The sequence below is a fragment of the Mastigoproctus giganteus genome, chromosome 1 (assembly GCF_048544385.1).
Source record: "Mastigoproctus giganteus isolate SK-2022 chromosome 1, ASM4854438v1, whole genome shotgun sequence".
Taxonomy (NCBI): domain Eukaryota; kingdom Metazoa; phylum Arthropoda; class Arachnida; order Uropygi; family Thelyphonidae; genus Mastigoproctus; species Mastigoproctus giganteus.
In genome coordinates this window covers 14,394,163-14,422,143 of record NC_143575.1, presented here as the reverse complement: position 1 = coordinate 14,422,143, position 27,981 = coordinate 14,394,163, and the positions used below count along the sequence as shown (strand labels likewise).

General features: G+C 38.2%; 1 protein-coding gene across 4 annotated transcripts in view; it reads left to right on the top strand.

The window, feature by feature from the left end:
* Nucleotides 1–27,981, top strand: part of LOC150090568 (E3 SUMO-protein ligase PIAS2-like) — a 391,669-nt gene that overhangs the window by 142,181 nt on the left and 221,507 nt on the right. For all 4 annotated transcript variants that reach the window (XM_090378789.1, XM_090378788.1, XM_090378787.1 and 1 more), the window contains 2 exons: nt 142–276; nt 26,693–26,798. In XM_090378789.1, coding sequence (XP_090234915.1) covers nt 142–276; nt 26,693–26,798 — 241 coding nt within the window. The remainder of the gene's footprint in view (nt 1–141; nt 277–26,692; nt 26,799–27,981) is intronic.

The window sequence follows — 27,981 nt, the reverse complement described above, 5'->3', positions numbered from 1 at the left end:
ATCTTAACAAAAATCTCAAATTTATCACTTAACAAAGCAGATTTTTTTTTTATCAATGTGACATTTTTTAAATTTAAACATTAAAATAAAAATAATTATTTTATAATTAGTTAAGTTAATTTGTATTTTTTTTACATCTAGAATCCAATTCCTACTAATAAACCAGGAGTAGAGCCTAAGCGACCAAGTAGACCAGTTAACATTACTTCCTTCTGTAGGTTATCACCTACTGTTTCTAATCACATAAATGTTTCTTGGGCTTCAGAATATGGCAGGGTACGTGATTTTATCAGAATTTCCTGTAGTATATTATATGTATCTTGTACATTTAGAATGTTTTCTATTTATAAAAGATTAGGTCCTTTACATGTTTGCACAGGTCCCCTAAAAAACATGGGGGAAATAAGGCAGTGAAATGGCAAATGATGCAAGAAAGAAAGTTTATACAGCATCAGCCAAAAAAACCCCACACACTTTCCATATCCTGTCCAAACCTAATAATTTCTCTATTTGCTCCTTAATTCATTCACACTATTGACTTCCACAACACCAGGTGGAAGATTATTTTCCAACAATCAACCACCCACCTGGCTGAAAGCAAATTTCCACACATCTGTTTTGCAATTATCCTTATTCAGTTTATATTTATGCATCTTCATATGTGTTGTCTGAGCAAGAGGAAGTTTACCATCAGTATTAAGATTATTCAATCCATTCAAAGTCTTAAACACCTCAATTAGATCTCCTCACAGGTACCTAGTTTCCAGACACTGCAATTTGCAGACTGATTCCTTTCTTGGTAAGAATACCCTTTTGTTCACCTCACTAATCTTGCCGTTCTCTGTACCCATTTCAAGAGATCCACATTTTTTCCTAATTTGGTTAGTTCCAGACCTGTATGCCGTACTCAAGATGTGGCCTAACCATCGCCTTACAAAACTGGATAATATCCTTATCTCTGCTGGCAAAGTTCCCCGGTTAGCATTGAAAGAAACCCCATGAGCTATCCAGGCAGCCTGTCTGCAATGTTCAGAGAACTTTGTCCAATCTCACAATTTTACCCACTCCTTTTCATTCTCTACTACCCTCAGTGTGGTTGTGCACTAATATAGTATGTGTCTGATAAATATCGGCACCACCAGGAACGGCAGTTCAAATCATCGACCATCCAGAAAGTTGTTGAAGTACGGAATTTGCATTTTATTCTAATGAATGATGAGAATTTCCATAAAAAGAACTAAATCATCCATGTATGAAATTGATGAATAATTTGGGAAAACCTTTAGCAACTATTGGTTGAGAACAAGATTCCAAAACAAGGGACCAAGAATAGACGCTTGTGGACATCCACATTAGACTTTACAAGAAACTGAAAATTTGATGTAACCTTAACAGGTGTATCTGAAAAATAATTCCTAATTAAGATTGTATACGTTAGTAGGGCAGTTCAGAGTTCTAAGACATTCAAGAGTGCTCACCCACCAAAGAGTTAAAGGTGCCCTCAAAGTCGATAAAAAATTGCCAAGATGTATTTAGAAGAATAAGAAGGGCACCTTCAGCACCAAATCCAGGATGAAAACCATATTGATTACTGGAATAGCTGCCTGCGTCCTGAAGCAATGCTAGGGTTCCATATGAGATCAAACATTTTAGCATTTTACCAAAATTAGATAACAAAGCAATAGGGTCTGTAAGACTAGATAAGATTAGGAGACTTGCCAGGTTTCAACAGAATTCTTAAGATAGCAGATTTCCAGGAATTTCAGAAAACAGACCATTGTAAACATTTATTATATAAATTTAGAAGAACATTTGGACAGCAGGTGTGAAGTTTTATTAAGAACTCCCATTCGATAAGATCTTCACCAGGACATCGATTATATTTAATCCTGGTGATTGCAGAAGATAATTCTGCAGGGGTAAACGGAACAGCAACCAAGGAAGTAAAGTAATTGAGATTAACTGATTGAATATCATTATGACAGTACAAATCTAAAAGGGGATCATCATGTAAGAAGAGAGCATCCAGAATTGAATTAACAGTATCTGTCCAAGAAAGAGATTCAGTGTTATTCTATAACCGTGCTATAGATAATAGCAGTATGTAGCTTGTTTCTAGCAGTTTTGTAAACAGTGTTCCAGGAGTTAGATTACCTACACAATAAACAAATTTCTTCCAGGTGTCAAATTTGGATTTAGCAATGAATTTGACATATTGATGTTTTTTGCTAAGATAGATCTGTGCAGAGTTGGTTTACATCATCAGCCAAGAACGTCTATGCCAACGACAATTTTTTGGACACGAAAAACTTCATGACGCAAAATTGCCAATTCTCTCTTCCACTAAGGATTGGTAACATTTTTTAGATTTACTATTAGTAGCGGCTTCAAGGAGAGCATCATAAACGAGAGTTGCACAGTCAGCTTGAGGCATATTTTCAGAAACTTCAGAGAAACAAGAAAATTGGAAATCAAAATATTAGAAAATTTTTGCCAATTAGCATTTCACAAGGAAAAATGAGAGGAGGTGGAAGTGTACTAGGAAGAAATAGAAGAAACAAGTTGAATCTGAAAGAAAATTGCACAACGATAAGAAGTCCAACAAATGCAAATTGTTCAAGGATAGGTTTTGTTTAAAATAGAGGAAGGACAGAGTATTAAATCAATATTGGACTGACCATCAGAAGAAGAAAAAGTAAAGGGTAGTTTGATTTGTTAAGAATATTAAGTCAGTGCTGCAAGATAAAATTTTCAAGATGACCATACGGGTTGGAAGAAGAAGAATGGAACCAAGTCAAGGACTTGGCATTAAAATCACCAACTACTATAAAATTTGCAGTGTACAAGATTCTGAAAGCGTGGTCAAGAACAAGAAAAGAAAGTATTCCATCCAGTTCTTGAGGGAGATCTGTAAACTGAAAAGAAACAGATACTTCCAAGGGACCAGAGATATATGTGCAAGTTACAAATTGGCAACTTAAGCACAATAGCAGAATGAGGATGTCAATGTGGAGCACATGACTTGTTTGGTTGTAGGAAATCCACTAATTGTTCCATGCAAATAATAGGGCTCCTGAATTAATAAAATATCAATTGATTTCTCTAAAGAGACTTTCCAAAATTCATCTGAAACAGTTTTTGATTTTTGAATATTAAGGTGAAGAATTTTAACAGAAGAATTGTATGTGTTAGGACTATAATTATGATTTGAATTTAAGGATTTATTATTCATATTGAGTACGATTCCTTACATTTTCCAAAGCTTATATGTATTCACTACTGGTAATATCTCAAACTGAATGTTTGATTCTTTTTATGCTTACATTTGCAGCAACGAGGAGGCTGAACTTTATTGGGACAGTTTCTTTTACATATGTCCATTATGGGCATATTTACTGCAAGATAGAATATCCTGAGAACAGAAAGGCAGTAGTGTGTCCGTAACCAAGACACGAAAAACACCTGGTAACCACCGAAACTCTATATCTATGAGATGATCAACCAATATACACTGGTGTGCAAAACTTAAGGACTAACACTATTTTTAAAGGTTACAACCACAAAATCTTTACATAAGGTACTCTTTACTAGTAAGAATAGATTGTCTTAGCAGCGATTCTGGACGTCAGCTAATCTGGCGAGAGGTTGGCACACAGTATCACCCCGCAAACATCACTGAAATGGATCAATATGGTGGTCGAGGTGTTCTTGTCTGGGGAGGTGTTATCTTGGATGGACATACACAACTCCAGATACTGGAAGGTGGTACTATAACTGGTGCACGCTACTCTACTGAGGTAATCCTTCCCCATGTGTCTGTTCCGAGGTGCCATTGGCCCCGAGTTCGTGTTTATGGATGATAACGCCACACCCCATTGCACTGCAGCTGTGATATGCTTTTGGAAAGCGAGGACATTGTTCGTATGGATTGGCCTGCCCGTTCCACCGATTCAAATCCCATTGAACACATGTGGGACGCTCTGGGGAGATGCCTAGCAGCACGTCCACACCCACCAGAAAATCTTCACCAGCTGAAGATGGCACTGACAGAGGAATGGATGATGTTACCACAAGAACTTATCAACAACATTGTTCTAAGTATGGGCAGGTGGTGCAAAGCCTGCATCGACATTAGGGATCGCAATATCTCGTACTGAGGACTACCTCTTGCATTTGTTCCATCTTTGGCAGTGATGCATCTGTATCATGGCAGCCAGTGCTATGTTGCCAATTTTGAATAAAGTCCCTCTTTACTGTTTTGTTTCCATTGTTGTCGGTGTTGTTTCCTTCATCATTTCTGTACCTCACAAGGTTCCTTTGGTATGCTTTTCCCCTCTCCAGGCCACTGCTATGAGAAGCCATAGGTGAAAACCTGACTAGTCCTTAAATTTTGCGCACCAGCATATAAGTGTTTCTAAGGAGATTGAAAGTTTATATATTCTTGGATAAAAGCCTAGAATCCAATTCAGTTTGTCTAGATTTTGAGGACGTATTAAAGTGAAAGTAACTTCCATAGTGAAGTCATCAAAAGATGACATTGCTCACTAAAGTTTTTATAAAAAGATCCTCAAGTATTTCTTCCCTGGAGGAATTTCTGTATACCTCATAAATTAAAATGATTGGTTTAGAATTTTAGGGAGTTCCATCTTGATACCCATATCAGTCAACAAAGTTAACAAAGTTGTCTTACAAATATCTTCTGAAGTGGCTGTCTCCACAACAACGCCTCTGTTCTTTATCAATTTTATAGATTTCATTTTAATATTTTTTAAGGACTGTTGGAAGGTCTTAACTATATTATCCAAAACATCTTTACTGGTGGAACCAGTATTAGAATCTTTAGCCTTGCACAAGATAATTTTGGGTTTAAGCTTAGCTTTTAATTGAGTGGAATGTGTAGAAATAGCAATATCCAGGTTTTGTGTTGGTAATGGTTGGGCAGTTGGTACTTGTATACAGGGAGCACAGCACTGTCCCTTGAATTCTTTAAGGCATCAGCATAAGATGTGATATGTCAAGCCAAAGATGAAAGAGTACCGATAGTGTTTTACAATTCCTCATTTCTAACTTTTAAGTTTTTGATTGTCTGTAAATAGACTGTTAAGAATAAATTCTGAGTCACCGAGATTTTCATAAAGAAAATTAGTAGTTATTTTGGTAAATCTATTGCTTTCATTAGTAAAAAAAATTCAGCTTCTTTATGTATTTTATGAGGCTGAGCTCTAGCATCATCCAGAACATCAGCTATTGAAACAACATTATTTGTTTGCTGACAGTCTTGATTTTGAGAATTATCATTAGGAGAAGAATCTATAATTACAAGACTTACTGATGTTATGTCCTGTGTAGCTCAAAAGGAGGAAAATTCTCATTTCAAATGCTAGTATCGGTGACAACAGTTTGTCATCCATGTTAAATTGCTAAATTAAAATTCAGTCATTAGCCTTACTTCCTTAGCTGTCACTACATGTGCTATTATTCAACGATATGCAAGGATGAGCAGAAGAGGAAGAACAGAATGGCTTAGTAGCTCATGCCGAGTCAAGGCCACATTACTATCAGACATGATGAGCTTGAAAAACACTGAACAATGGCTAAAGTGGGTGTAAGAAGTAGCAGCAACGAGAATGAAGAAATTCATCCAAAACTTATCTTTTGTCTGCTTATTATTCTCCATTTGCATCTGGCATTTCTAAGGGTTGATTTTGATATGACAATTCTAAAAAGAACTTAACACTGCAATTTTAATTACAAAAATTAAGAAAAATTTACGGAGCACAACATACAACGACAAACACTATTGTACCCATAGCAGCACTTAGAGTGGTAGCACATTGTTGGTATGCTACTCTGGGATAACTGCTACCATTATGCAGTACCTTCCATTTGTCAATGTTTCTTTTTCTGGCTTCTTTTAGCCAGCGAGTCAATGATTGCTGGAACAGGTTGCTTCACACGTAGTTGAGACTGATAGTTTGAATAAATAATTTGTATTTTCTTTTCTCCTTTTTTTTTTCACCTCAGCAAGTGCAGCAAAAGCCTGTAACTTCCATGCACTATATGGCTATTACTGTTACTATAACGTTAAACTTCAGTTGCCACTTCTCAGCCCATCTGCCTAATTTATCTACATCTTGTTGCAATAGCATACTCTGATTTGAGGTGTGGTGCCCACACCACATGTAAGAATGCAACCCCTCTATGTTACCAGACAGTACTGGGTGGTAGATGACTCGTCAACCAGTGCAATACCACCACTTTGCTTATTGGAGGGTTGAAGTGATGGAACTCATGTTTAGTCTCCAGAGCTAAGTTCCGGTCAACCCTTCCCCATCTCTTCCATCATGCAGTATGATTGATGACTTTCGAGATTATGATGAACATCGTGGCGAGATCCAATATTCCTTACATTTCGATGGTACAGCTCTAAAACGGTGTTCGCAGGCTGGCCTCTAGTTAGTACATCGGACCGAACCTATTGGTAACTCTCTAGGAGGCTTCCGGATCAGCTAGTGTATAATCTTGCTACCTCTACTCTGTCAAATAGTGACTGGAGGGAGTCCGAGTAGTGTGTATGCGCAGGGCATTGTCGAGGCCACGTTATGCCAAGGATCTGGGTATATTCTTACCATGTGTATGCCATATCAAAAAATTTCATTACTTCATGCAGCATGTCCCATCCACTTTTTCTTACCATTGAATACACCATGAATTGTCAAACTAATAGAGCAAGCTTATCTGCGAAAAGATCTAAACCTCCCAAACACTTCCTAATTCATTTCACAAGTATACGTGGTCTCAATTATAATCTCAACGATGTCCATTCCACTTGCAGTCTGCCAAACCCCATGTACTTTTTCTGACAGAATCTCAGTTATCGGTTGATTCAACTACTGCTCATCTCAATGTTCACAACTCCAGCAGATTTTAATTCACAACTCCAGCTGGCTTCCGTTTTCTAGTCACACCGACCCAGCTGGTCGAGATGCTGAGGCTTTTGCAATTACTAATGACCTTGCACAGATTGTTCATTTACCTACTAGAATAGGGGACAATCCTAATTATACAGCCAACATGCTTGATCTTTTTCTCACAAACAACCCTTCTAAGTACACAGTCGAAGTGATTGGTCCTTTAGGCCCTTCAGATCACAACTTGGTGGTTGTCTCTTCTCCAATGGAGCCTTTATCTCATGGCTATTCCCAGCCTAGTGTTGTTTGGCATTACAAGAATGCAAAATGGGATGACCTGCGAGATTTCTTTTCCTTGGTCGGATTACTGTTTCAAAACTTCAGACGTCAACGTTTGCTCAGATCGTGTCAGTGAAATTATTCTTGCTGGAATGGAATCCTTTATTCCACGCTCCACTTTAAAATCTCGTCCTTTATCTAAACCTTGGTTTCCCAATAAATGTTCTAAGGCTGTTCAAGAGAAGAATGTTTGCATATTGTAATTGGCTTGTTTCTAATTCTTCAGTTTCATTTTCTGCCTACACCAAAGCTCGCAACAATTGTAAAGCACTTATTAATCAGTCCAAACTAGAGTTTGAACAGGCTAAGAGTAGAAAACTTGCTTCTTGCCCTAATGGTAGCCGAGCATCCTGGTCTCTTGCCCAAGCTATTGGCCGCAACTTTTGCCCATCTCTGCCCCCACCTCTGTCCAAACCAGATGGTTCTGTTGTCACTTCAGCCAAGGATAAAGCTGACCTGCTAGCATCCCATTTTTCTTCCAACTCATGTATTAATGATCTTGGTAAAACACCTCCCACCATTCCCAACATGCTCCATTCAATGCCTCCTGTGGTCTTCCGTCAAAAGGATGTCAGAAGGATTTTGACGAATCTTGATGCTAAGAAAGCTCCCGGTCCCAATGGTGTTTCTCCACTTGTTCTCAAAACCTGTGCTCCTGAACTTACCACTGTTCTATGTCGCCTTCTTTCATTTTCTTATTCCAAAGGTTCTTATTCCTTCTGCTTGGAAATTTGCTCATATCCAGCCAGTTCCCAAAAAGAGTGACAAATTCCTCCCATCCAATTATTGTCCCATTCCAATTACTTCTACTCTTTCTAAAATAATGGAGAAATCAATTAACTGCCAACTCTTAAACCACCTAGAAACCTTCGTTTAATCAATGATCGCCAGTATGGATTCTGTCAGTGTCGATATTCTGGCTTATGTTAACCATTTATGGACTAATTCAATGGAAAGGTTCGGTGAAACACAAGTAGTTGCTCTTGACATCTCAAAGGCTTTTGATCGTGGCTGGAATAAAGGTCTTCTAAACAAGCTTCCATCTTATGGTTTGCCAACTGTTTTTTGTAATTGGTTATCCAGTTTTCTCTTTGATCGCTCACTAAGGGTGATGGTAGATGGCTCTCTGTCTTCTAATTTTCCACTAATCCCGCTGTCCCCCAAGGTTCAGTTCTTTCTCCCACTCTTTTCCTCTTGTATATTAATGATCCTCTTCCATTGACTGGAAATCCTATCCATAGTTTTGCCGATGATAGCACATTGCATTCCACTTTCCATTTTGAGAAACCTTGCCCTGCTCAATCAGCTTCAACTTCTCAAAAATCTGCTACCAGTTCCTTAAATGCCGATCTTCAGGTAATTCTCCAGTGGGGCAAAGACAACTTAGTTGATTTCAACCCTTCTAAAACTCAGTCTTATCTTATATCTCGCAAAAAGGATTCTTCTGCTCCAAATGCTTACCTTTGGTGACACTCCGATTTCTAGGCAAAATGATGTATCTCTTTTGGGGATTACCCTGACTTCTAATCTCTCTTGGCACAAGCACATTACAAATATTGCTTCCTCTGCATCTAAAAAACTTAGTTTTCTCTTTCACTCTCGGCATTACTTTTCTTTCAAACAGCTGCTCACTCTGTATAAATTGCAAATCTGCCCTACCATTGAATATTGTTCCCACATCTGGGGTGGTGCCCCACAAAACCTCTCTCAGGCGTCTTGATTCCATTCAGAAGAGGGCAGTTAGGTTAATTAATGATTCATCTCTAACAGAGTCTCTCCACTCGCTGTCTCATAGATGTACTGTTTCTGCTACATGCCTCTTCTACAGATACTTCCATGGGCACTGTTCTTCTGAATTGGCTTCTATAATTCCCGCTCTCTCTTTCAAAACAGTTCAAACATGTGCAGCCACCTCCCAACATCCATTTACTGTCCAACTTCAAACTCACAGAACCAACTTTTCATCTTCCTCGTTTATTCATTCAACTGCAGTTTTTCTGGAACAACTTTCCTTCATATGTATTTCCTGAAAATTACAGTCTACAGAAGTTCCAGTCCAATGTCAACAAATATCTTCTTTTGTCTTCTCAACCTCGAACCCAAGCACGATACTAACTACTATAAGTTCTAATACCTCTCGTGTTTGGGGTTTACATTAAAAAAAAAAAAAAAAAATTACTCTGCCAACCTTTGTATTATCTGTAAACTTGCATATTTAGCTTGATATGCCTTCATCAATAATGAATATAGAAAATAACAAATAGGCCCTGCACTGAAAACCCTGGAGAACAAAAGTCCAAGGACAGTGGTACCAATTGATAATTACTCTCTATTTTAAGCCACTCAAACATCTGTTGCAGCAACTTGCCACTAATGTCACACTGCTCCTATTTGTACAGCAGTCTTTTGTGTGGAACAGTACCAAAAGCTCTTCTGAAATTGAATTATACAATGTCAAAATTATTTTTTGTGTTCAGTCATTTGTTACTGCATCATGGTAGATAATCAGATTGGTCAGGCATGATCACCCCTTAACAAATCCATGCTGTGATTGCTGTATAATTGCATTCCTGTCTAGGTTACTTCTTAACTAGTGATTCTAGTATTTTCTTAGGAACAGTAGTCCAACTTCCATGTCTGTAAATATGCTTTGATTCTCCTTTATGAATTGGGAATATGTTTGCTCATCTTCAGTCCACAGGGTCCTCTCCTGCATCCAAGGATGCTCTCATAATGGCTAAAGGTTTGTTGATTTAATTTTCTGTCTCTCTCAGTGTAATTGGAAAAGATCCCATCTTTTTTGACCAAAGGTGCTTTATTTATGTTTAGCACCAATTTCTCTTCAACCTTCTTCTCAGTTATTAATTATAAATTCATTTAGCCCTTGTAATTTGATAAAATTCTGGCATCTCCATCCCTAAAAAAATTCCTCATGTGTGAACATAATGTTAAATGTCTATTCAGTCTGTCAGCAACCTGAGCAAGATTATATCTGGTGGACCAATGGATTGATCTCTTTCTGTTTAGCGTTTACATAAGTAAAGTCTTTGCTACTTTTCTTTGTATGAGACTTATTGTAATCTGCCTTAGCTTACCTAACCTACTTTGTGAAGTGATTGCAGATTAGTTTATACCTACTGTCGGTTTCTGTTTCTTCCAATAATTAATTGTTAGCATCTCTTGTTTTTCTTCTCTGTCACTAGTCTCATAGTCACTAGTTCATCTGACATTCATTTAGGTTGAAACCTTGAGTAGTGTCTCTTAGTTGGTACAGAAAGCCTATCAGGTTTTATGATTACTTTCCTGAATTCTTCCCATTTAGAATTTGCTGTTGGTAACGTCAGTTTGCCCTGCTATAGATTTTAAAAACTGAGAGACCATTTAGTTTGCTTTACAAAATTAAAAGTCCTTCCCTTTGCCCCTGACAGCAGTTACATCTTTAAGTAAATTCCACTATGATTATTGCCACCTATTATTCCATTATCTGCAGATTCTTAATGCATGAAGGTTCACTGATAATAATAATAAGATCAAAGGTATTGCTTTCTCTTGTTGTTGCATGCTGGTGTAGAGAAGAGTCATCCAGTAAATCTAGAAAGTCTTGCTACTGTGTTGTTAGTGACCAACCCACAAGTTACAGTATCTGGAAAGTTTTGACACCAATTTTTTTATCCATTATAAGACATTTGATTCACTGTCCCACTCTGTTTGCACTGTTCTTTTATACTCATCACTGTTATTAGGCCAATAACACACATCTACCTGCATTTTTGTTTTCTTAATGCTTATATCACATAGCATTGTTGCCTGGGTGCACAGCCTTTGATTCTGTGTGCTTAACTAATAGCATAACTGCCACACCCCCACTTCTGTCTGTATACATTGTACTCCCAACATTCAAATTCCTCATTCCTTATGTCTAAGTGGCATTATGTCTCCAAATATATTTCTGTAATGTGTGTTTTGATGATTTAACTAGTACTTCAATTTCATCAAATTTGTTTAATAAACACACAAGTATACATGCACCTGTTTTTACTGTTAGTGACACTGACACAGCCTATGTACTTGACTGTTCTGTGAAGATCCCTGGTAGACCTTGTAATCCCTGACACCTATCTTTCCATCATGCTGTTGCTTGTTCCAACAGAAGCAGTGCAAGAATCACTTGCACTTCTGCTTGTGGCCACTATTAATCCACTAGACCAAGTTAGCAGCTTTCCAACCCATCTAACATGTCTCAAAAGCATCAATAAATATACTTCTACTAATTTGGTTTAAGCATATCCCATCCCTGCAAAAACAGTCTCTCCTCTTAACAACCACATTCTATGCAGACAAAATTATAAATCATGAACCTTGTTCATCTCACCAGAGCTGAATTGCAGACATTTTAGGAAGGATGTAGATTTACTTGAGCGTGTACAGAGAAGGGCAACAAGATTGGTGCGGGGAATGAAGGGATCCTCTTACCAAGAGAGGCTTAAGTTCTGCAAATTGCAGTGGCTGGAGACTAGGCACCTGCGCGGTGATCTGATTGATGTATATAAGGCCTTGAATGGGTTGAGCACGCTGAATTCTGATGGGATCCTTCCACTTGTTCAGATTACAAACCTAAGGGGTCATAAATTCAAATTAAGAAAAGACAGATGTAGAATAGATGTGCGGAAATTTGCCTTTAGCCAGCGGGTGGTTAATTGCTGGAACAAACTTCCATCTGTTGTTGTGGAAGTTGATAGGTTGAATAAATTTAAGGAGGAACTGGACAGGCATTTGGAGGGAATGGTGTGTTTTTTTTTTTTTTTTTTTTTGGCTGTTGCTGCATAAGCTCATACACATGCTTTCTTGCATCACATGCCACTACTACTACTACTACTACATTCATATTCTGTAGCTGCTTTTTTTTTTTTTTTTTTTTTTTCAAATGTAATTGTTCCAGTATTTTTTTTATTACCAAGTTCATGGAGAGATAGCTACTGTTCTCAGGATACCTTGGGTACCTTAACTGCACAAAAAATGTTCAGTTTTTGTGAAAGCTATAGTGGTGCAATGAAATCTGCCTAATTGCATTGAGAGGGAAAATGATGGGCATATAGTTGGTGTAATCTATCCTAGTGATGTTTCTATGGCATCAAAAGATTTTTTTCATCTTTCAAAGGAACTTTGTTTTAACAGATGGTGAATCCTGCAAGAAACTCAAATTTTCCAAAAAAAATCTTGAGTTTCTTGATCATGATCTTGTAAGTTTAATAGTGAAACATTTTAAAAGCTTTTGAATATTGCTTATTTTATTTGAAAATTTTTTTTTTTTTTTTTTTTAGAAATTACTGTTGTGAATATGTATTTTATTTTGTAGTGCTGATATTATTGTGTTGAGAAGAAATTTCTATTAGAAATATAGGATATTTATGATTAAAGCATCTGTATTCAGGGTGTAACAGTCAGACTGAAGTGCAAATTTGAGTAGGGTGTAGTCTATATGTGGGGAATAGTAATAGTATTCCCCACATAGTGCAACAAAGTCACTGGCTTTTCCTGCATTGGCGGGAGGGGGGGGAGATAAATTGTGCTTCCCCCTCACATAAGTAACTATCCCACTCAACCTTTGAATTTATTAAAACTGAAGATAAATTGTGCTTCCCTCCTCACATAAGTAACTATCCCACTCAACCTTTGAATTTATTAAAACTGTAAGCCTCAAGTACCTGTGAAAGCAATGTGTTCTAACAATCAATGACTCTTTATGGCTAAAAGAAAACTTCCTACAATATAGTCTAAGCTTATTGCCCTGCAATTTGGATTTATGGCCATTAGTTATGGAATTCTTTATAACAGTGAAAATTCCAACTTTGTTCATTTTACTAATCCCTTTCAGAACTTTATAAACTTGAATCAGGTCTGGTCTGAAATGCCTGGTTTCCAGGCTTTTGTAGCCCACAACATTGGTCAGCATCAATTTCCCTCTCTGAAATAATTTCGACAGATTCTCATAGGAAGTATGTTCAAAAACTCATATGTGCTTAAAAAGTTCTCATCATCATATATCATAATTTAATGACCAAAAAACAAGACCCGTAGGTGGTTTAATCACCTTTTCCACCTAATTTTTTCTATTTATTTATAGTAGAGCATCGATAATCCAACCCAATTGGGACCACGGGTAGTTTGGACTTTCTATTTATTCAGATTTTCGAACTTATCATAAAATACTGTAGACTAAAAAAAAGTTTAGTAAGTTTAGAAATAAAAACACTGGCTTTAAAATCTGGGGTACCACCTAATTTTTTTTAAAAATCCAGTGCCGTTTCACACAAAATTCCAGATATGGGTTCTCCTAAACTTCATCTCTGTGCGAACCACAAATAAATGGCATCCTTGAGGGATAGGTCATCAGGTGTTCTCAGTTTTTGTTTTTCTTTTTTGCACCATCTGAATCACGTTTCGATGGTAACTTTAAAAATGTTGTTTTTAACGTCTGTTATGGCTGACTTTCCAACCTCAAAATTTTTGCTAATGAAGACTCGCTTTCTCTCTTTGAAAGTCTGTTTAAAATCCCAATCTTCAATTTAATTGTTAAAAATTTCTGTTTCCCTTTAAAAGATGAAGAAAACTATAGTACAGTGAAATAAAACTGTAAAAACTCTGTTCAGCATCTTTTTACTCCATATCTCACTTGTGCATATCGTGTTAGTTACAATTTCTGCCCGTGTTCTTTGTTATTGGTTTACACCTTTTTTTTTTTTTTTTTTTTTTTTTACTGTTTTAGCTTTTACAATCCACCAAAAAAATGTCAGTGAATTGAAATATCAGATTACAAAGTGTTATGTTATGTGTTGTCTTTGTGTGTGCGCGATGCAAGGAGTGTATCAATATCAGGCAACAACTCGGCGTTCTTGTGGGCCTATATGAGAGCTTGAAGGACAGGGTGGATGCCCTCGAAGAAACTAAATTGAGGGGCCCATCAAGCTCTCAGCTGCCCACATCAACGCCAGAGCTTGCACTTGGGCATCGCGTGACACAGAGACAACACCCAAGGCAGAATGCGCTGGTCCCGAAGGAACTAGTAGTTGTTGGTGACTCTATTGTCAGGGAAACGGGGAACATGCTTTGTAAAAAAGATAGGTGGAACAGGACCAGGGTATGTCTGCCAGGGGCAAAGGTTGATAACGTTGTAGAGCGAATATCATCTTTTAAGGGCACAAAAGGTGATATAGTTGTACACGTTGGCACTAATGACATTAAGAGTAGGAGACCGGCAGAATTACTTAGCAAGTACAGGTCACTGTTGAAAAAAAGCCATGAATTAGGGTTGAATTTGAAAGTGTCTGCAATTCTGCCCAGACACGATAGGAGGGAGTATATGATGAGAGCCTTGTCGATCAATTCGGCCCTGGAAAGATTGTGCAAGGCTCAAGGGGTAGAATTTTTTTCAGCCTGGACTGTACTTGTTAACAGGAGAGATTGCTTCTACAGGGATGGGATACACTTAAATAGAAAGGGTGCAAGAATATTTGCTGATGCTATCGAGGCAGTGTTAGGTGGGTCGGAAAACTGCTAGCTTGGGGGGAGACAAAGACCAATAGATTGACAGTAGCCACTGGCAGAGGTGAAAGAGATTCTTGCACTGCTTCTATTAGAATGAGCAGAAGCCTGAAAAACAAGATGCATGGTATTTCAGAGACTGCTGGGAGCCATTGCGGTACAAGTAAACACATGGGTTGTGGTAGGGTAGCTAAGAATAGAAACAGGTGCAGGTATACTTGCGTGTACACCAATGCTAGGAGTTTAGTAAATAAATTTGATGAATTTGAGGTATTGCTCAAAACATCAAAGGCAGATATTGTTGGGATATCAGAGACGTGGTGTCACACAGATATAAGGGATGCAGAACTGCAATTTGGGGAGTACGTCTACAGAAAGGATAGACAGGATAGGAAGGGGGGAGGGGTTATGCTATTAGTTAACAAACACATAAAAACCAAGGAAGTGAAGCCAGTCGACATCGCTGGACAGTGCAGTGTTGAGTCAGTTTGGTGTGACATAAGCATTGGGAGATCAAAATTGAGAGTAGGAGTGTGCTATAGGCCTAATGACTCTGATGAGTATAATAAGGAACTGTACAGGGAAATAGAGTGGGCCAGTAAATCAGAGAGTCTTATAATGGGAGATTTTAATTTCCCAGATATTGACTGGAATTTGGGGGCTGGTTACTCACACACTAGCAGGGCTTTTGTGGATTTATTGGATGATTGTTTTCTACATCAGCATGTTCGGGAAGCAACTAGAGGGAGTAATACTCTTGATTTGATTATCAGCAGTGATTCTTCATGCATTAAGAATCTGCAGATAAATGAACCACTAGGTGGCAGTGATCACAGTGTGCTGAAGTGGGATTTACTGAAAGAGGTAACTACCATTAGGGGTAAAGGGAAGGGTTATTGCTTCCGTAAAGGCGACTACGATGGACTGAGACAGTATTTAAATTCTATACAGTGGGACCAACTGATGATGTTACCAACAGCAAATTCAAAATGGGAAGCATTCAAAGAACTTATCTTGGAAGCTACTAGGCTTTACATAACAACTAAGAAATATTGTTCAAGGTTTAGGCCAAAATGGATGTCAAATGAACTAATGAGGCATATGGCAGAGAAGAAAAATGCATGGGATACATATAAATTAACACATGACACAGAAGCCTATGATAGATACAAGTTGATATGCAACCAAGTTACAAAGGAGGTTAGGCAGGCGAAGGCAGATTACGAGAAATCCTTGGCAAGGGATGCAAAGAAAAACAGCAAAGAGTTCTTTACTTATGTAAACTCTAGAAGGAAGGGGATGAATCAGATTGGTCCACTTGATATTGATGGGTCAACTGTTGATGATCCTGCTCAGGTAGCTAACAAACTAAATGAATATTTTGCATCGACATTCACACATGAGGAGTTATTCAGCAAGGGGAATGCCAGAGGTGTATTCAACTCTAGCAGTAAGCTACAGAATCTTGAAATAACTGGGAGTAAAGTGGAGGAGAAACTGTTGAAGATAAACACAAGAAAGGCACCCGGGGTGGATGGGATCTATCCAGTTATATTAAAGGAGGCAGCAAAGGAAGTAAGCAAACCCTTAGCCATAATTATGAGAGCTTCCTTGGACTCAGGGGAGGTACCCATAGACTGGAAATGTGCAAATGTGACCCCAATTCACAAAGGAGGATCAAAGGCTGACACAAGTAATTATAGACCTGTGAGCTTAACTTCTGTTCCAGGAAAATTAATGGAGGCACTGGTTAAAGAAGCACTGCAGGATCATTTAGACAAGACTTCAGTTATAGCTCAGACACAGCATGGTTTTGTTAAGGGGAAGTCTTGCCTGACCAACTTGATTGGATACTATGCTGCAGTCACAAAAGAACTGGATGCAGGGAATAACTTTCATATTATATACTTGGATCTTAGAAAGACTTTTGATACTGTTGCACATGGAAGACTGCTACACAAATTGGAGCAGTGTGACATTGGAGGCAAATTGCTGCTATGGATAAAGGGGTGGTTGAGGGGGAGAAGACAGAGAGTGGTAATCAATGGACACTGCTCATTGTGGACTAATGTTATTAGTGGAGTCCCTCAGGGCTCAGTGTTGGGTCCATTATTGTTTTCTGTATTTATAAATGATATTGATGATGGTATATCAAGCTTAATGTCCAAGTTTGCAGATGATACAAAGGTTGGCAGGGTTGTCAAGGACACTACTGACACTATGCTGCTGCAACAGGATCTGGAAAGGTTGAGCAGATGGGCTGAGAGGTGGCAAATGAAGTTTAACATTGACAAATGTAAAGTACTACACATGGGAAACAGCAACCCCAGAGCAACGTATCAACTCTGTGGTACTACACTGACAGTGGTAGCGAATGAAAGGGACTTGGGGGTGATTTTGCAGGCAGGTATGAAGTTCTCTGAGCAGTGCAGACGGGCTGCAAGAGTAGCTCATGGAGTATTGTCAATGATATACAGGAATTTTTCCAGCAGGGATAAGGAGGTGATTATTCCATTGTATAAGGCAATGGTCAGGCCACACCTAGAGTACTGTATACAGGTCTGGAGGCCTCATTTCAAGAAGGATGTAGAGCTGCTGGAACGAGTACAGAGAAGGGCAACAAGATTAGTGAATGGAACAAAGGGGTGCTCTTACGAAGAAAGGCTTAAGTTTTGCAAATTACAGTGTCTGGAGACTAGGCACCAGCGAGGTGATCTGATAGAGGTGTATAAAGCCTTGAATGGTTTAAGCATGCTCAATGCTGATGGGATTCTTCCTCTAGCTCAGAAAAATCACCTGAGAGGGCATAAATTCAAATTGAGGAAAGACAAATGTAGGACAGACGTGCGGAAATTTGCCTTTAGCCAGCGGGTGGTTGGTTGGTTGGTGGAACAGACTGCCATCCCTTGTGGTGGAGGTTGATAGCCTAAATAAGTTTAAGGCTCAGCTGGACAGGTATTTTGAACGAACAGAGGGGTGAAGTGGAAGTGGGTTTTTTTTTTTTTTTTGGCTGATGCTGCATAAGCTTGCTTTATTGCATCAAATGCCTCTACTAATGCTAATGCTAATGTTTAGTTAGTAAAAAAAGGTGAACTGCAGCCATTATCAATCCACTGCAGGATGGAAGCCTTCTGAACAATTCATGTTGAGGAAGTTTAGTTAGTACTGTATGTATATTAATTAAGCTATGTACGTAAGAGTAAATTTATTTTTATTTTGTAAACCTGTGGATAATATACTTCTGATTTTCATGTATCATTTAATTTTGTTAATTGGTAAGGAAAAAAAAAGTGTGTAGATTTGCGCTTTATATCTTCATTTGTATAGCCTGTTGATAATATTCATCTGATTTTCACTTATTAGAATTGTTGTTTAATAGAATAAAAATTCAGATCACCACAATAACTGGCTGTTACTGTAATTATTTTATGGCACCAGCATAAAAAAAATAAATGCTGTCTCTTTCGGATTATTGACATTTCGAATCATCAATGTTCGGATTTTCAGTGCTGTATGGTATTTTTTTTTTTTTTTTTTTTCTAAAACATTTGGGAGCTTTCTACAACATTTGAGAATATTCTAGAACTTTATAAAATATTGTTACGTGTGGAGGAAAGGTCAGGATGTTTTGGGAAGGCTGTAGAACCTTCGACCAAGTTCTCGAGAAACATTGAGCCTTCTAGAAACTTCTCTACCAATATACATACTAGTGGGTTCTGCACCAAACAAGAATTTTCGTATTTCAAAAAGTGTATGTATTTCAGAGAGTGAGTGGTGAACAAAGTGAACAAATGTTTTAGTAAATTAGTGTTTGCAATGAAGTGTTGTGTGCATAAGTGTAAATCGTGAACTGTGTTTAAAATAGAAATAAAAATCTACAATTTCTTAATTGTTCTTATGTGTGCATACCTCAACTTTACATGAATATGTTACATGAATATATATGATGAATATGCCAAAATAAACCTGATAGTTTTGTGGAGAAGTGGTATTAAAATTACAACGAAAGCCACTGTCACAACTTGTGAGAAAAGCCTCTGAACTCTATTTTGGATGTAAGGTCGGAGATAAAGATAAAATATGGGATCCAAAGATATCCTGTTGCTCATGCTCAAGGACCTTAACAGACTGGCTTAGAGATTATTTTGGGGAATATAAGCATAAAGTATAATATCCCAATATACTTTCTGCTCTAAGGCCAGTTTCTCACGATGAAACAATGCCAGTGCTAAAGCCACAAGAAACTTATGGACTTGACTCTGATTCATTATCATGAAAGGAATCTCCACAAGATGCATAACCCACAGCAAGTACAAATCCAGACTATTCAACTCTTGATACTGCAAAGCCGCGTCTAATCACTCAGGCAGAATTGAATGATTTGGTCAGAGATTTGGACCTCTCCAAAGCCAAGTTTCAGTTTCTAGAATCATGGCTTCAGCAGTTGAATCTTCTTGAAAATTGTCATGGTCAATTTTTATAGGAAGAGGCAATCTAATGTAACAACCTATTTGTGATTTATTGTAATGATGTCCAGAAATTAATGAAAGAGTTACATCTGGAGCACATCTCCGAGCAGTGGAAACTTTCATTAATTCATCCAAGGTCAATTTGAAAGCAGTTTAACTCCATAATGGAAATAAATATCTATACCATTGGCCCATGCAGTTTGCATGAAGGAAATGTATGACAACCTACATGCTCTTTTGCAAAAAATATGCTATCAAGAATACAACTGGAATATCTGTGCCAACCTAAAAGTGGTAGCTTTGCTGACTGAGGTGCAAAGTGGATACACTAAATACTGCTGCTCTTTAAGTGAGTTGGGCAGCCAAGTGAAGGATTTCCACTACAGGGTAAAAAAAGCACTTCCTAATTCATTTCACAAATATACTTTGTCTCCATTCTAATCTCAACGATGTCCATTTCCACTTGCAGTCTGCCAAACCTCATGCACTTTTTCTGACAGAATCTCAGTTATCAGTTGATTCAACTACTGCTCATCTCAGATGCCCAAATTATTTGCTGTATGATTCCTTTCGCCTCAAAGGTGGTAGTTGTGCATTTGTCCGTTCTGATATTCCCTGTCAGAGACTTGGCAATTTGGAACCTCCTCTCTTTGATCTTCTCTGGCTTAAAATCTCTCTACCTCATTGTGTCAAATATATCAGTTGTCTCTACCGTTCTCCCAAATCCACAAATCACTTGGAGCTCTTTGACTTCCTCTCTTTGCAACTTGACTTTCTCCAGTCTAACTTTCCTAACAGTGAGGTTATTTTCCTTGGCGATTTTAATGCTCACAACTCCAGCTGGCTTCCGTTTTCTAGTCACACCGACCCAGCTGGTCGAGATGCTGAGGCTTTTGCAATTACTAATGACCTTGCACATATTGTTCATTTACCTACAAGAATACCGGACAATCCTAATCATACGGCCAATATGCTTGATCTTTTCTCACAAACAACCCTTCTAAGTACACGGTCGAAGTGAGAGGTCCTTTAGGCACTTCAGATCACAACTTGGTGATTGTCTCTTCTCCAATGGAACCTTTATCTCATGGCTATTCCCAACGTCGTGTTGTTTGGCATTACAAGAATGCAAAATGGGATGATCTGCGAGACTTCTTTTCTTCTTTTCCTTGGTTTGCTTACTGTTTCAAAACTTCTGATGTCAACGTTTGCTCAGATCGTGTCAGTGAAATTATTCTTGCATGAATGGAATCCTATATCCCACACTCCACTTTAAAATCTCATCCTTTATATAAACCTTCGTTTTGCAATAAATGTGATAAGGCTGTTCAAGAGAAGAATGTTGCATATCGTAATTGGCTTGTTTCTAATTCTCCAGTTTCATTTTCTGCGTACACCAAAGCTCGCAACAATTGTAAAGCAGTTATTAATCAATCCAAACTAGAGTTTGAACAGGCTAAAAGTAGAAAACTTGCTTCTTGCCCTAATGGTAGGCGAGCATTCTGGCCTCTTGCCAAAGCCGCAACTTTTGCCCGTCTTTTCTCCCACCTCTGTCCAAACCAGATGGTTCTGTTGTCGCTTCAGCCAAGGATAAAGCTGACCTTCTAGCATCCCATTTTTCTTCCAACTCATGTATAAATGATCTTGGTAAAACACCTCCCACCATTCCCAACATGCTCCACTCAATGCCCCCTGTGGTCTTCCGTCAAAAGGATGTTAGAAGGATTTTGATGAATCTTGATGCTAAGAAAGCTCCAGGTCCCGATGGTATTTCTCCACTTGTTCTCCAAACCTGTACTCCTGAACTTACTCCTATTCTTTGCCACCTACTCACTGTACTCACTGTAAAGGTGAGTACAGTGGTCTCCAACAGTTTTTAAATTCTGTACAGTGGGATAAACTGACGATGTTCCCAACAGTAAATTCTAAGTGGGAAGCATTCAAGGAATTAATCGTGGATGTTACTAAAAGTATCATACCTATTAAGAAATATTGTTCAAGGTTTAGGCCTAAATGGTTATCTAATGAACTAATGAGACTCGTAACAGAGAAGAAAAATGCATGGGATGCATATAAATTATCAAGCAACTCAGAAGCCTATGGCAGATATAAGTTAGTCTGTAATCAGGTCACAAAGGAGGTTAGGCAGGCGAAGGCAGATTACGAGAAATCCTTGGCAAAAGATGCTAAGAAAAACAGCAAGGATTTCTTTACTTATATAAACTCTAAAAGGAAGGGGATGAATCTGATTGGTCCACTTGACATCGATGGTTCGACTGTTGATGATCCTGCTCAGATAGCAAACAAACTGAATGAGTATTTTGCAAACTGAATGAGTATTCTACATTCACACATGAGGAATTATTAAGATTTGAAAATGGCAGAAGGTTATCAAATTGTAGCAGGATACTTAATGATTTTGTAATAACTGAAAGCAAAGTGGAGGAGAAATTGTTGAAGTTAAACATAAGAAAAGCACCTGGTGTGGATGGGATCTATCCAGTTATATTAAAGGAGGCGGCAAAGCAGCTAAGCAAACCCTTAGCCACAATTATGAGAGCATCGTTGGACTCGGGGGAGGTTCCCACAGACTGGAGATGTGCAAATGTATCCCCAATTCACAATGGGGGATCGAAGGGTGAAACTAGTAATTACAGACCAGTTAGTTTAACTTCTGTTCCGAGTAAAATAATGGAGTCACTGGTTAAAGATGCATTGCAGGATCATCTAGACAAGACTGCAGCAATAATTCAGACACAACACGGGTTTGTTAAGGGAAAGTCTTGTCTGACAAATTTGATATGATATTATGATGTGGTTACAAAGGAACTGGATGCAAAAAATAATTTTGATATCATATATTTGGATTTCAGGAAAGCTTTTGATACTGTTGCGCATGGAAGACTATTGTACAAATTGGAGAAGAATGGTATTAAGGGTAGGTTGCTACAATGGATAAAAGGATGGTTGAGTGGGAGAAGACAGAGCGTGGTGATCAATGGGTGCTGCTCTTCATGGACTAATGTTATTAGTGTAGTCCCACAGGGTTTGGTGTTGGGTCCACTGTTGTTCTGTATATTTATCAATGATATTGATGAAGGTATATCAGGCTTAGTTTTGAAGTTTGCAGATGATACAAAGGTTGGCAGGGTTGTTAATGACAGTAATGGCAGTGTGCTACTGCAACAGGATCTAGAAAATTTGGGCAAATGAGCTAAGAAGTGGCAACTGAAGTTTAACCTTGACAGATGCAAAGTACTGCATATGGGTAGAAGTAACCCCAGAGAAACGTACTAACTGTGTGGTACTACACTTAAGATGGTAGAAAATGAAAAAGACCTGGAAGTAATTGTGTAGTCAGATATGAAGTTTTCTGAGTAATGCAGACTGGCTGCCAGGGCAGGTCATGGGGTTTTGTCAATGATATATAGGAATTTTGCTAGCAGGGAGAAGAAGGTGATTGTCCCTCTGTATAAGGCAATGGTCAGGCCACGCCTTGAGTACTGCGTACAGGTCTGGAGGCCTCATTTTGGGAAGGATGTAGATTTACTTGAGCGTGTACAGAGAAGGGCAACAAGATTGGTGAGGGGAATGAAGGTTAGCCTCTTACCAAGAGAGGCTTAAGTTCTGCAAATTGCAGTGGCTGGAGACTAGTCACCTGAGCGGTGATCTGATTGAGGTGTATAAGGCTTTGAATGGGGGGCTTGCCACAAAGGTTTTCAACCAGCATTCACACAAATTTAGACTCCTTGTTATGCTGCAACAGTGCTCTTATAGCCTCCATGATGTTGAGTTTTTTCTTCCAAAATTCCCTCAGTGTCATGCCATCACTACGTGGTGTTGCTTCACTACATTTCTTAACTTCATGTAGTCTCTTGAAGTGGGCTTTCACTTGTTGTGCCATAGGCTAGATGAAAGAATTGGTGTTAACTTGCAGGAACATCAGCTTGAAGAAATTAAATTTGTATTTCAAAGCAGTAGCAAGTTCAGAATCATGGTAAGTGCGAGTCAACAACAGGGATTCATAAAAAGGAATGGAAATGTTGAAAATTACATCTAACATAATAGCAGGGTTTTCCCAGCACAAAAACTCAAAAGTACTGTGTTATGCAAGATTTCCAGCAATTCTCAAACCCTGTTAGAGCAAAACCTTGTAGAAGTACCATGTTGTGCTAGGATTGTGCAATTTATCAGTCGTATTAGAGCGATTGATAAATCGCTCTAATATGATTCTAAAACAGCCTCCAATGCTATCTTGTTAAGTGATCAGGTATTTCACAGCAGGACCAAAAATTGTGGTTGCCCATTCAGTAAACAGGGCCTGGTCATTTATGCTTTTCACTTTAACTTCCAGTACACCCTCAGTTTGTTGCTTGTATTTAAAATTTCACTAGAAATATTAGCACCAAACAGCAAGGTTAACCTCTCCTTATGCCCTCGTAAAGCAGCTTAATCAAGTAACAAGGTCAACCTCTTCTTCATAAGCTTATGCCCTGGCAAAGCAGCTTCATCCTTAGTAATGAACTTACCTTTGGCACCTTCCAAAAGAGGCTAGCCTCATCCACATTGAACACTTTTTGAGGAAGATATGCTTTCCCTTCCACCAACTTGCAAAATTCAGCTTTAAATTTGTCTGCTTCTTCTTTATCCAAACTTGAAGCTTCACCACACCCATACTCCGATCTCTTTTTAAAATTCTTGAGCCATTCCTTACTAGCTTTAAAGTTTTCAAAATGGAAATCAGATGATTATGAACCATTATGATTAAAGTCATCATAAACGGCTCTAACCTTGTTACAGATAAACTGAGCTCTCATGGATTCACCTTCCATTTGTTTTTCATGAATCCATAGCATTAATGGTTTTTTAATTTCTGCAATTAACTCCTTCCCTTTGAAAACTGGTAAAAGCATCCTTCACTACTTTCACTGTTTTCAATGCATCTTTTGTGTAATAATTGTGGATTGTGTGAGGTTATATTAATTTTACAAGTGCACTTTAAAATGCACTTGTACAATTAATATAGCCTCACACAATCCACAATTCACACTAGTTGGTTAATGGATTTATCCATTACTCGGGATGGAGTAGAGGTGAGAGTGCAATGGGACAATAATTGGGAAAAAAAAAAAAAGGGATTTTTACTCTCCTTAGGAACTGGCTGAATGTGGGAAATTTCTAAACAGAAGGAAAAACATTAGTGGAAGATGAGATTTTAGGGTCGAATGCAGAATAAAAGATTTCATTCCTACAGTAATTTCACTGACACAATCTGACAGACTTTGGGATCAGAAGATTTAAAACAGTAATTCAGTGAAAGAAAAGAATAATAGAAATCATAAAGATCAATTACATTTTGCATTCCTGTAATGTCAAACAACATGTGGCCGAGAATGGTCGTGTGAGAGAGAGAGAGAGAGAGAGAGAGAGAGAGAGAGAGAGAGAGAGAGAGAGAGAGAGAGAGAGAGAGAGAGAGAGAGAGACCATCACCAAGTTGTGATCTTTGTACTTTGAATTCAGGGTTGTTGATGAGAAAAAGATGGTGTGTGTGTGTGTGTGTGTGTGTGTGTGTGTGTGTGTGTGTGTGTGTGATCAGGATTATTTTATTTTCTGGTAGATAAATGAACAAGTTGTGTGAGGATTAGAAATAATCCTCACACAGCTTGTTCTAATATATTCTTGTTCTGAGATTCTAATAAAAATTAGAATATCTCAGGTAACTGGGAAACTGAAGCCAGATGGAGTTATGAGAAGTTAAGAAAGTTAGACTGGAGAAAGTAGATTTTCAATAAAAGGAAGCTAGAGAGTTCTGAGTGATTAGTGGAGTTGGGAGAACTATAGAGGAAACAGATGAATTTGACAGAATGGAGTAAAGAGATTTTAAATCAGAGGAGATTCCAAATTAGGCAGTCTCTGATAAGGAATATCAGAGGACATAAGCACAAGTACCACATTTGAAGCAAAAGAGATCATAGAGTGAATAGTTAGGAAAACTGAAGTGAGAAGTGGTTGAGGAAATCAATAATTGAGACTGTCAGAAAAAGTAAGTGGGGCATGGCAGATTATAGATTGAAATGTATATCAGTGAAATTACAACTGAGACCGTGTATATTTGTGAAATGAAAGTCATCTTTGGGAGGTTAGTTTGACTATTCCATGATGCATTCGGTAGATGAAGTAAAAATGAAGGGTAGGGGAACATGTTATGAATTAATAAAATTTTTAGATATTATGTACATGCAGCAAGAATGTACTCAGCTCCTTGAGCTGGAATGTACCCAGAATGTACACTACTTGAACTCCCTGTAGTCACTGGCTGGTAGAGTAGAGGCAGGTGATTATACACTAGCTGAGTTGGATGCCTTCTAGAATTACCAATAGATTAGATTTGGTTCAGTAGATTGTTTAGCAGCTGTCCTGCAAACATTTTTAGATCAATACCCCCAAATCTCACCATGGTGCCCTTTATAACCTCAAAAGACATCATGTATACTGTGTGATGGAAGAAAGGGATTGCCAGAGCTTTTATTTGGAGACTAAACATATATTTCCACTTCAAGCCTCCAATGAGCAAAGTGGTGGTCTTGCATTGTCAGGTGACACAGAGGTCAGTGTCTTTCTGTGTAATAAGGATAACACACCTAGACTCTTGCTTGCATGGATTCACACCTGGGTGGTCACCTAAAGTATGGTAGGTGCAGTGTTTCACACCTTGTAGATAGGGTGGGGGAAATACCTAGGGTTACTAACACCATCATGAAGGTGCAAGCAGAGGATCTGGTTGTTACAGATTGACTGGACTTTACCAAACTTCCATCTACTTGACTTGTAAATGGGACCTGAATATCATTTCCCTCAGTGTTTTAGAAAGCAATGCAGCAAGACTGAGCTTGTTATCCCCAGAAGAAAGGATGACAATCTAGGTCTTGCTGCTTGATAAGCTTCAGGGACTGAAACAATTATTTTTAAAATTATTTATGCTGTAGGACAACTATGGTGAATCACATATTTATGGCATTGAATGGGCAGAAAATGGTCTTGTCATATTTGTTCAATGCCACAGATGTATACTGTGTATGGGCATTGCATACCCACAAGTGTGGGATTCTCCATGTGCACACTATCATTGACTTCCACCAGTTGGCAGTTAGTTTAGATATGCCAAATTGACAGTTTTGTGTTAATTAAAATGTTTATTCATTTCAATTCTTGCTAATTTCTCTAATTGTAGTTATTGACAAATGAGAAATATTTACTATTCATGGTAACAAAATTTTTTTTTTTTGTTTTGCAGTGCATTTGAGAACAGTATTAAAGTATGTCTTTATTAATATTTAAAAACTTGTATACTAATTTTCATAACATTAAATTAATTTTTTTTAGAATTTGAACTGAAATTTTGATATTGACCATAGAATCTATAATTTTTAGGGATATGCTGTAGCTGTATATTTGGTGAGGAGACTAAGCTCAACTACGTTGCTGCAGAGGTTAAAAGCATGCGGAGTCAGGAATCCTGATCATACGCGAGTTATGAGTTAGTATATAATAAATTTAATCTTGAAAATTGTGTAATAAAATAAATTTTACCTTTATAGGCAGTAATGTTCTGTTACAGCAACTTATAAAATGATAATGCAAGTATCATTAAATGTTAAAGTTATAAATTCCACTACAACATACTGAATGGCAACTTGATTAGGGCATCTACCCAAACAATATAGGCATTCCCCTTTAACCTTAAGATGAGGATTCCTTGGCATGGACTTAATGAGTTGTCAAAAGCATGCCAGGTGATGCTGGTCCATGTTGACTCAGTTGCTTCTCACAGCTGCTGAAAATTGGATAGTTGCAGATAAGTGAATTGAGGTCTAATGACTGCAGGAGATCATCACAGTAAGCTGAATTCACTCTCATGTTCCTGAAACCAGTACTGTACAGCTCAGCCCTTTTGACATGATACATTATCCTTGGGAAAACTGATTAGTAGATGGATATGTGCCAGCCATGGAGGAATGTGCTTTACCAGAAACAATTTCCAGATAACTTATGTTATCTGAACGTTACTCCAGTGGTATCAAAGGTACCAGTGGGCACCACAAAAACAATCACTACACCATTACTCTGCCCCTACCAGCCTGCATTGCTGACATCTGGAAGGCTGGATCTATGGCCTTACATCATGAGTCCACAGATGTTTTTCTCCATATTCTGCTCCTTTCATCAGCAAGAAACAGCAGGACCTGGGATTCGTCAGATGATGCACATATTTACACTCCTCCACTGTCTGGTGTTGGCATTCCTGAGTCCATTGTAACTATCTGTTTTTTGCTGACAGGGGGAAAAATTTTTGCGTATTGATATGATGTCCTTTGTCTCTTTATTGAAGTTGTTTATGAAAATCACAAGCAACAGTAGTCCAAAAACCCAACCTTGGGAGACCCACTTTTGATGTTGCACCCATCTGAAGAATATCCATTAAGCACCATCTTCTGCCCTGCGATCCATCTTAGAATCTTTCCAGTAATACCATGTTCCAGCTCCTACAGTAACCTCTCATGCAGGATTGAGTCAAATGCTTTACTAAAATCAAATAAACTGTGCCAGAATTGTTCCCTACATCCACTTCATGAGTAACTGTGTCAAAATAACTTTCCCTTAACGAACTCATGTTATGCATCCTTCAGAATGCCATTTGTATCTAAAATTCCCTGGATTGC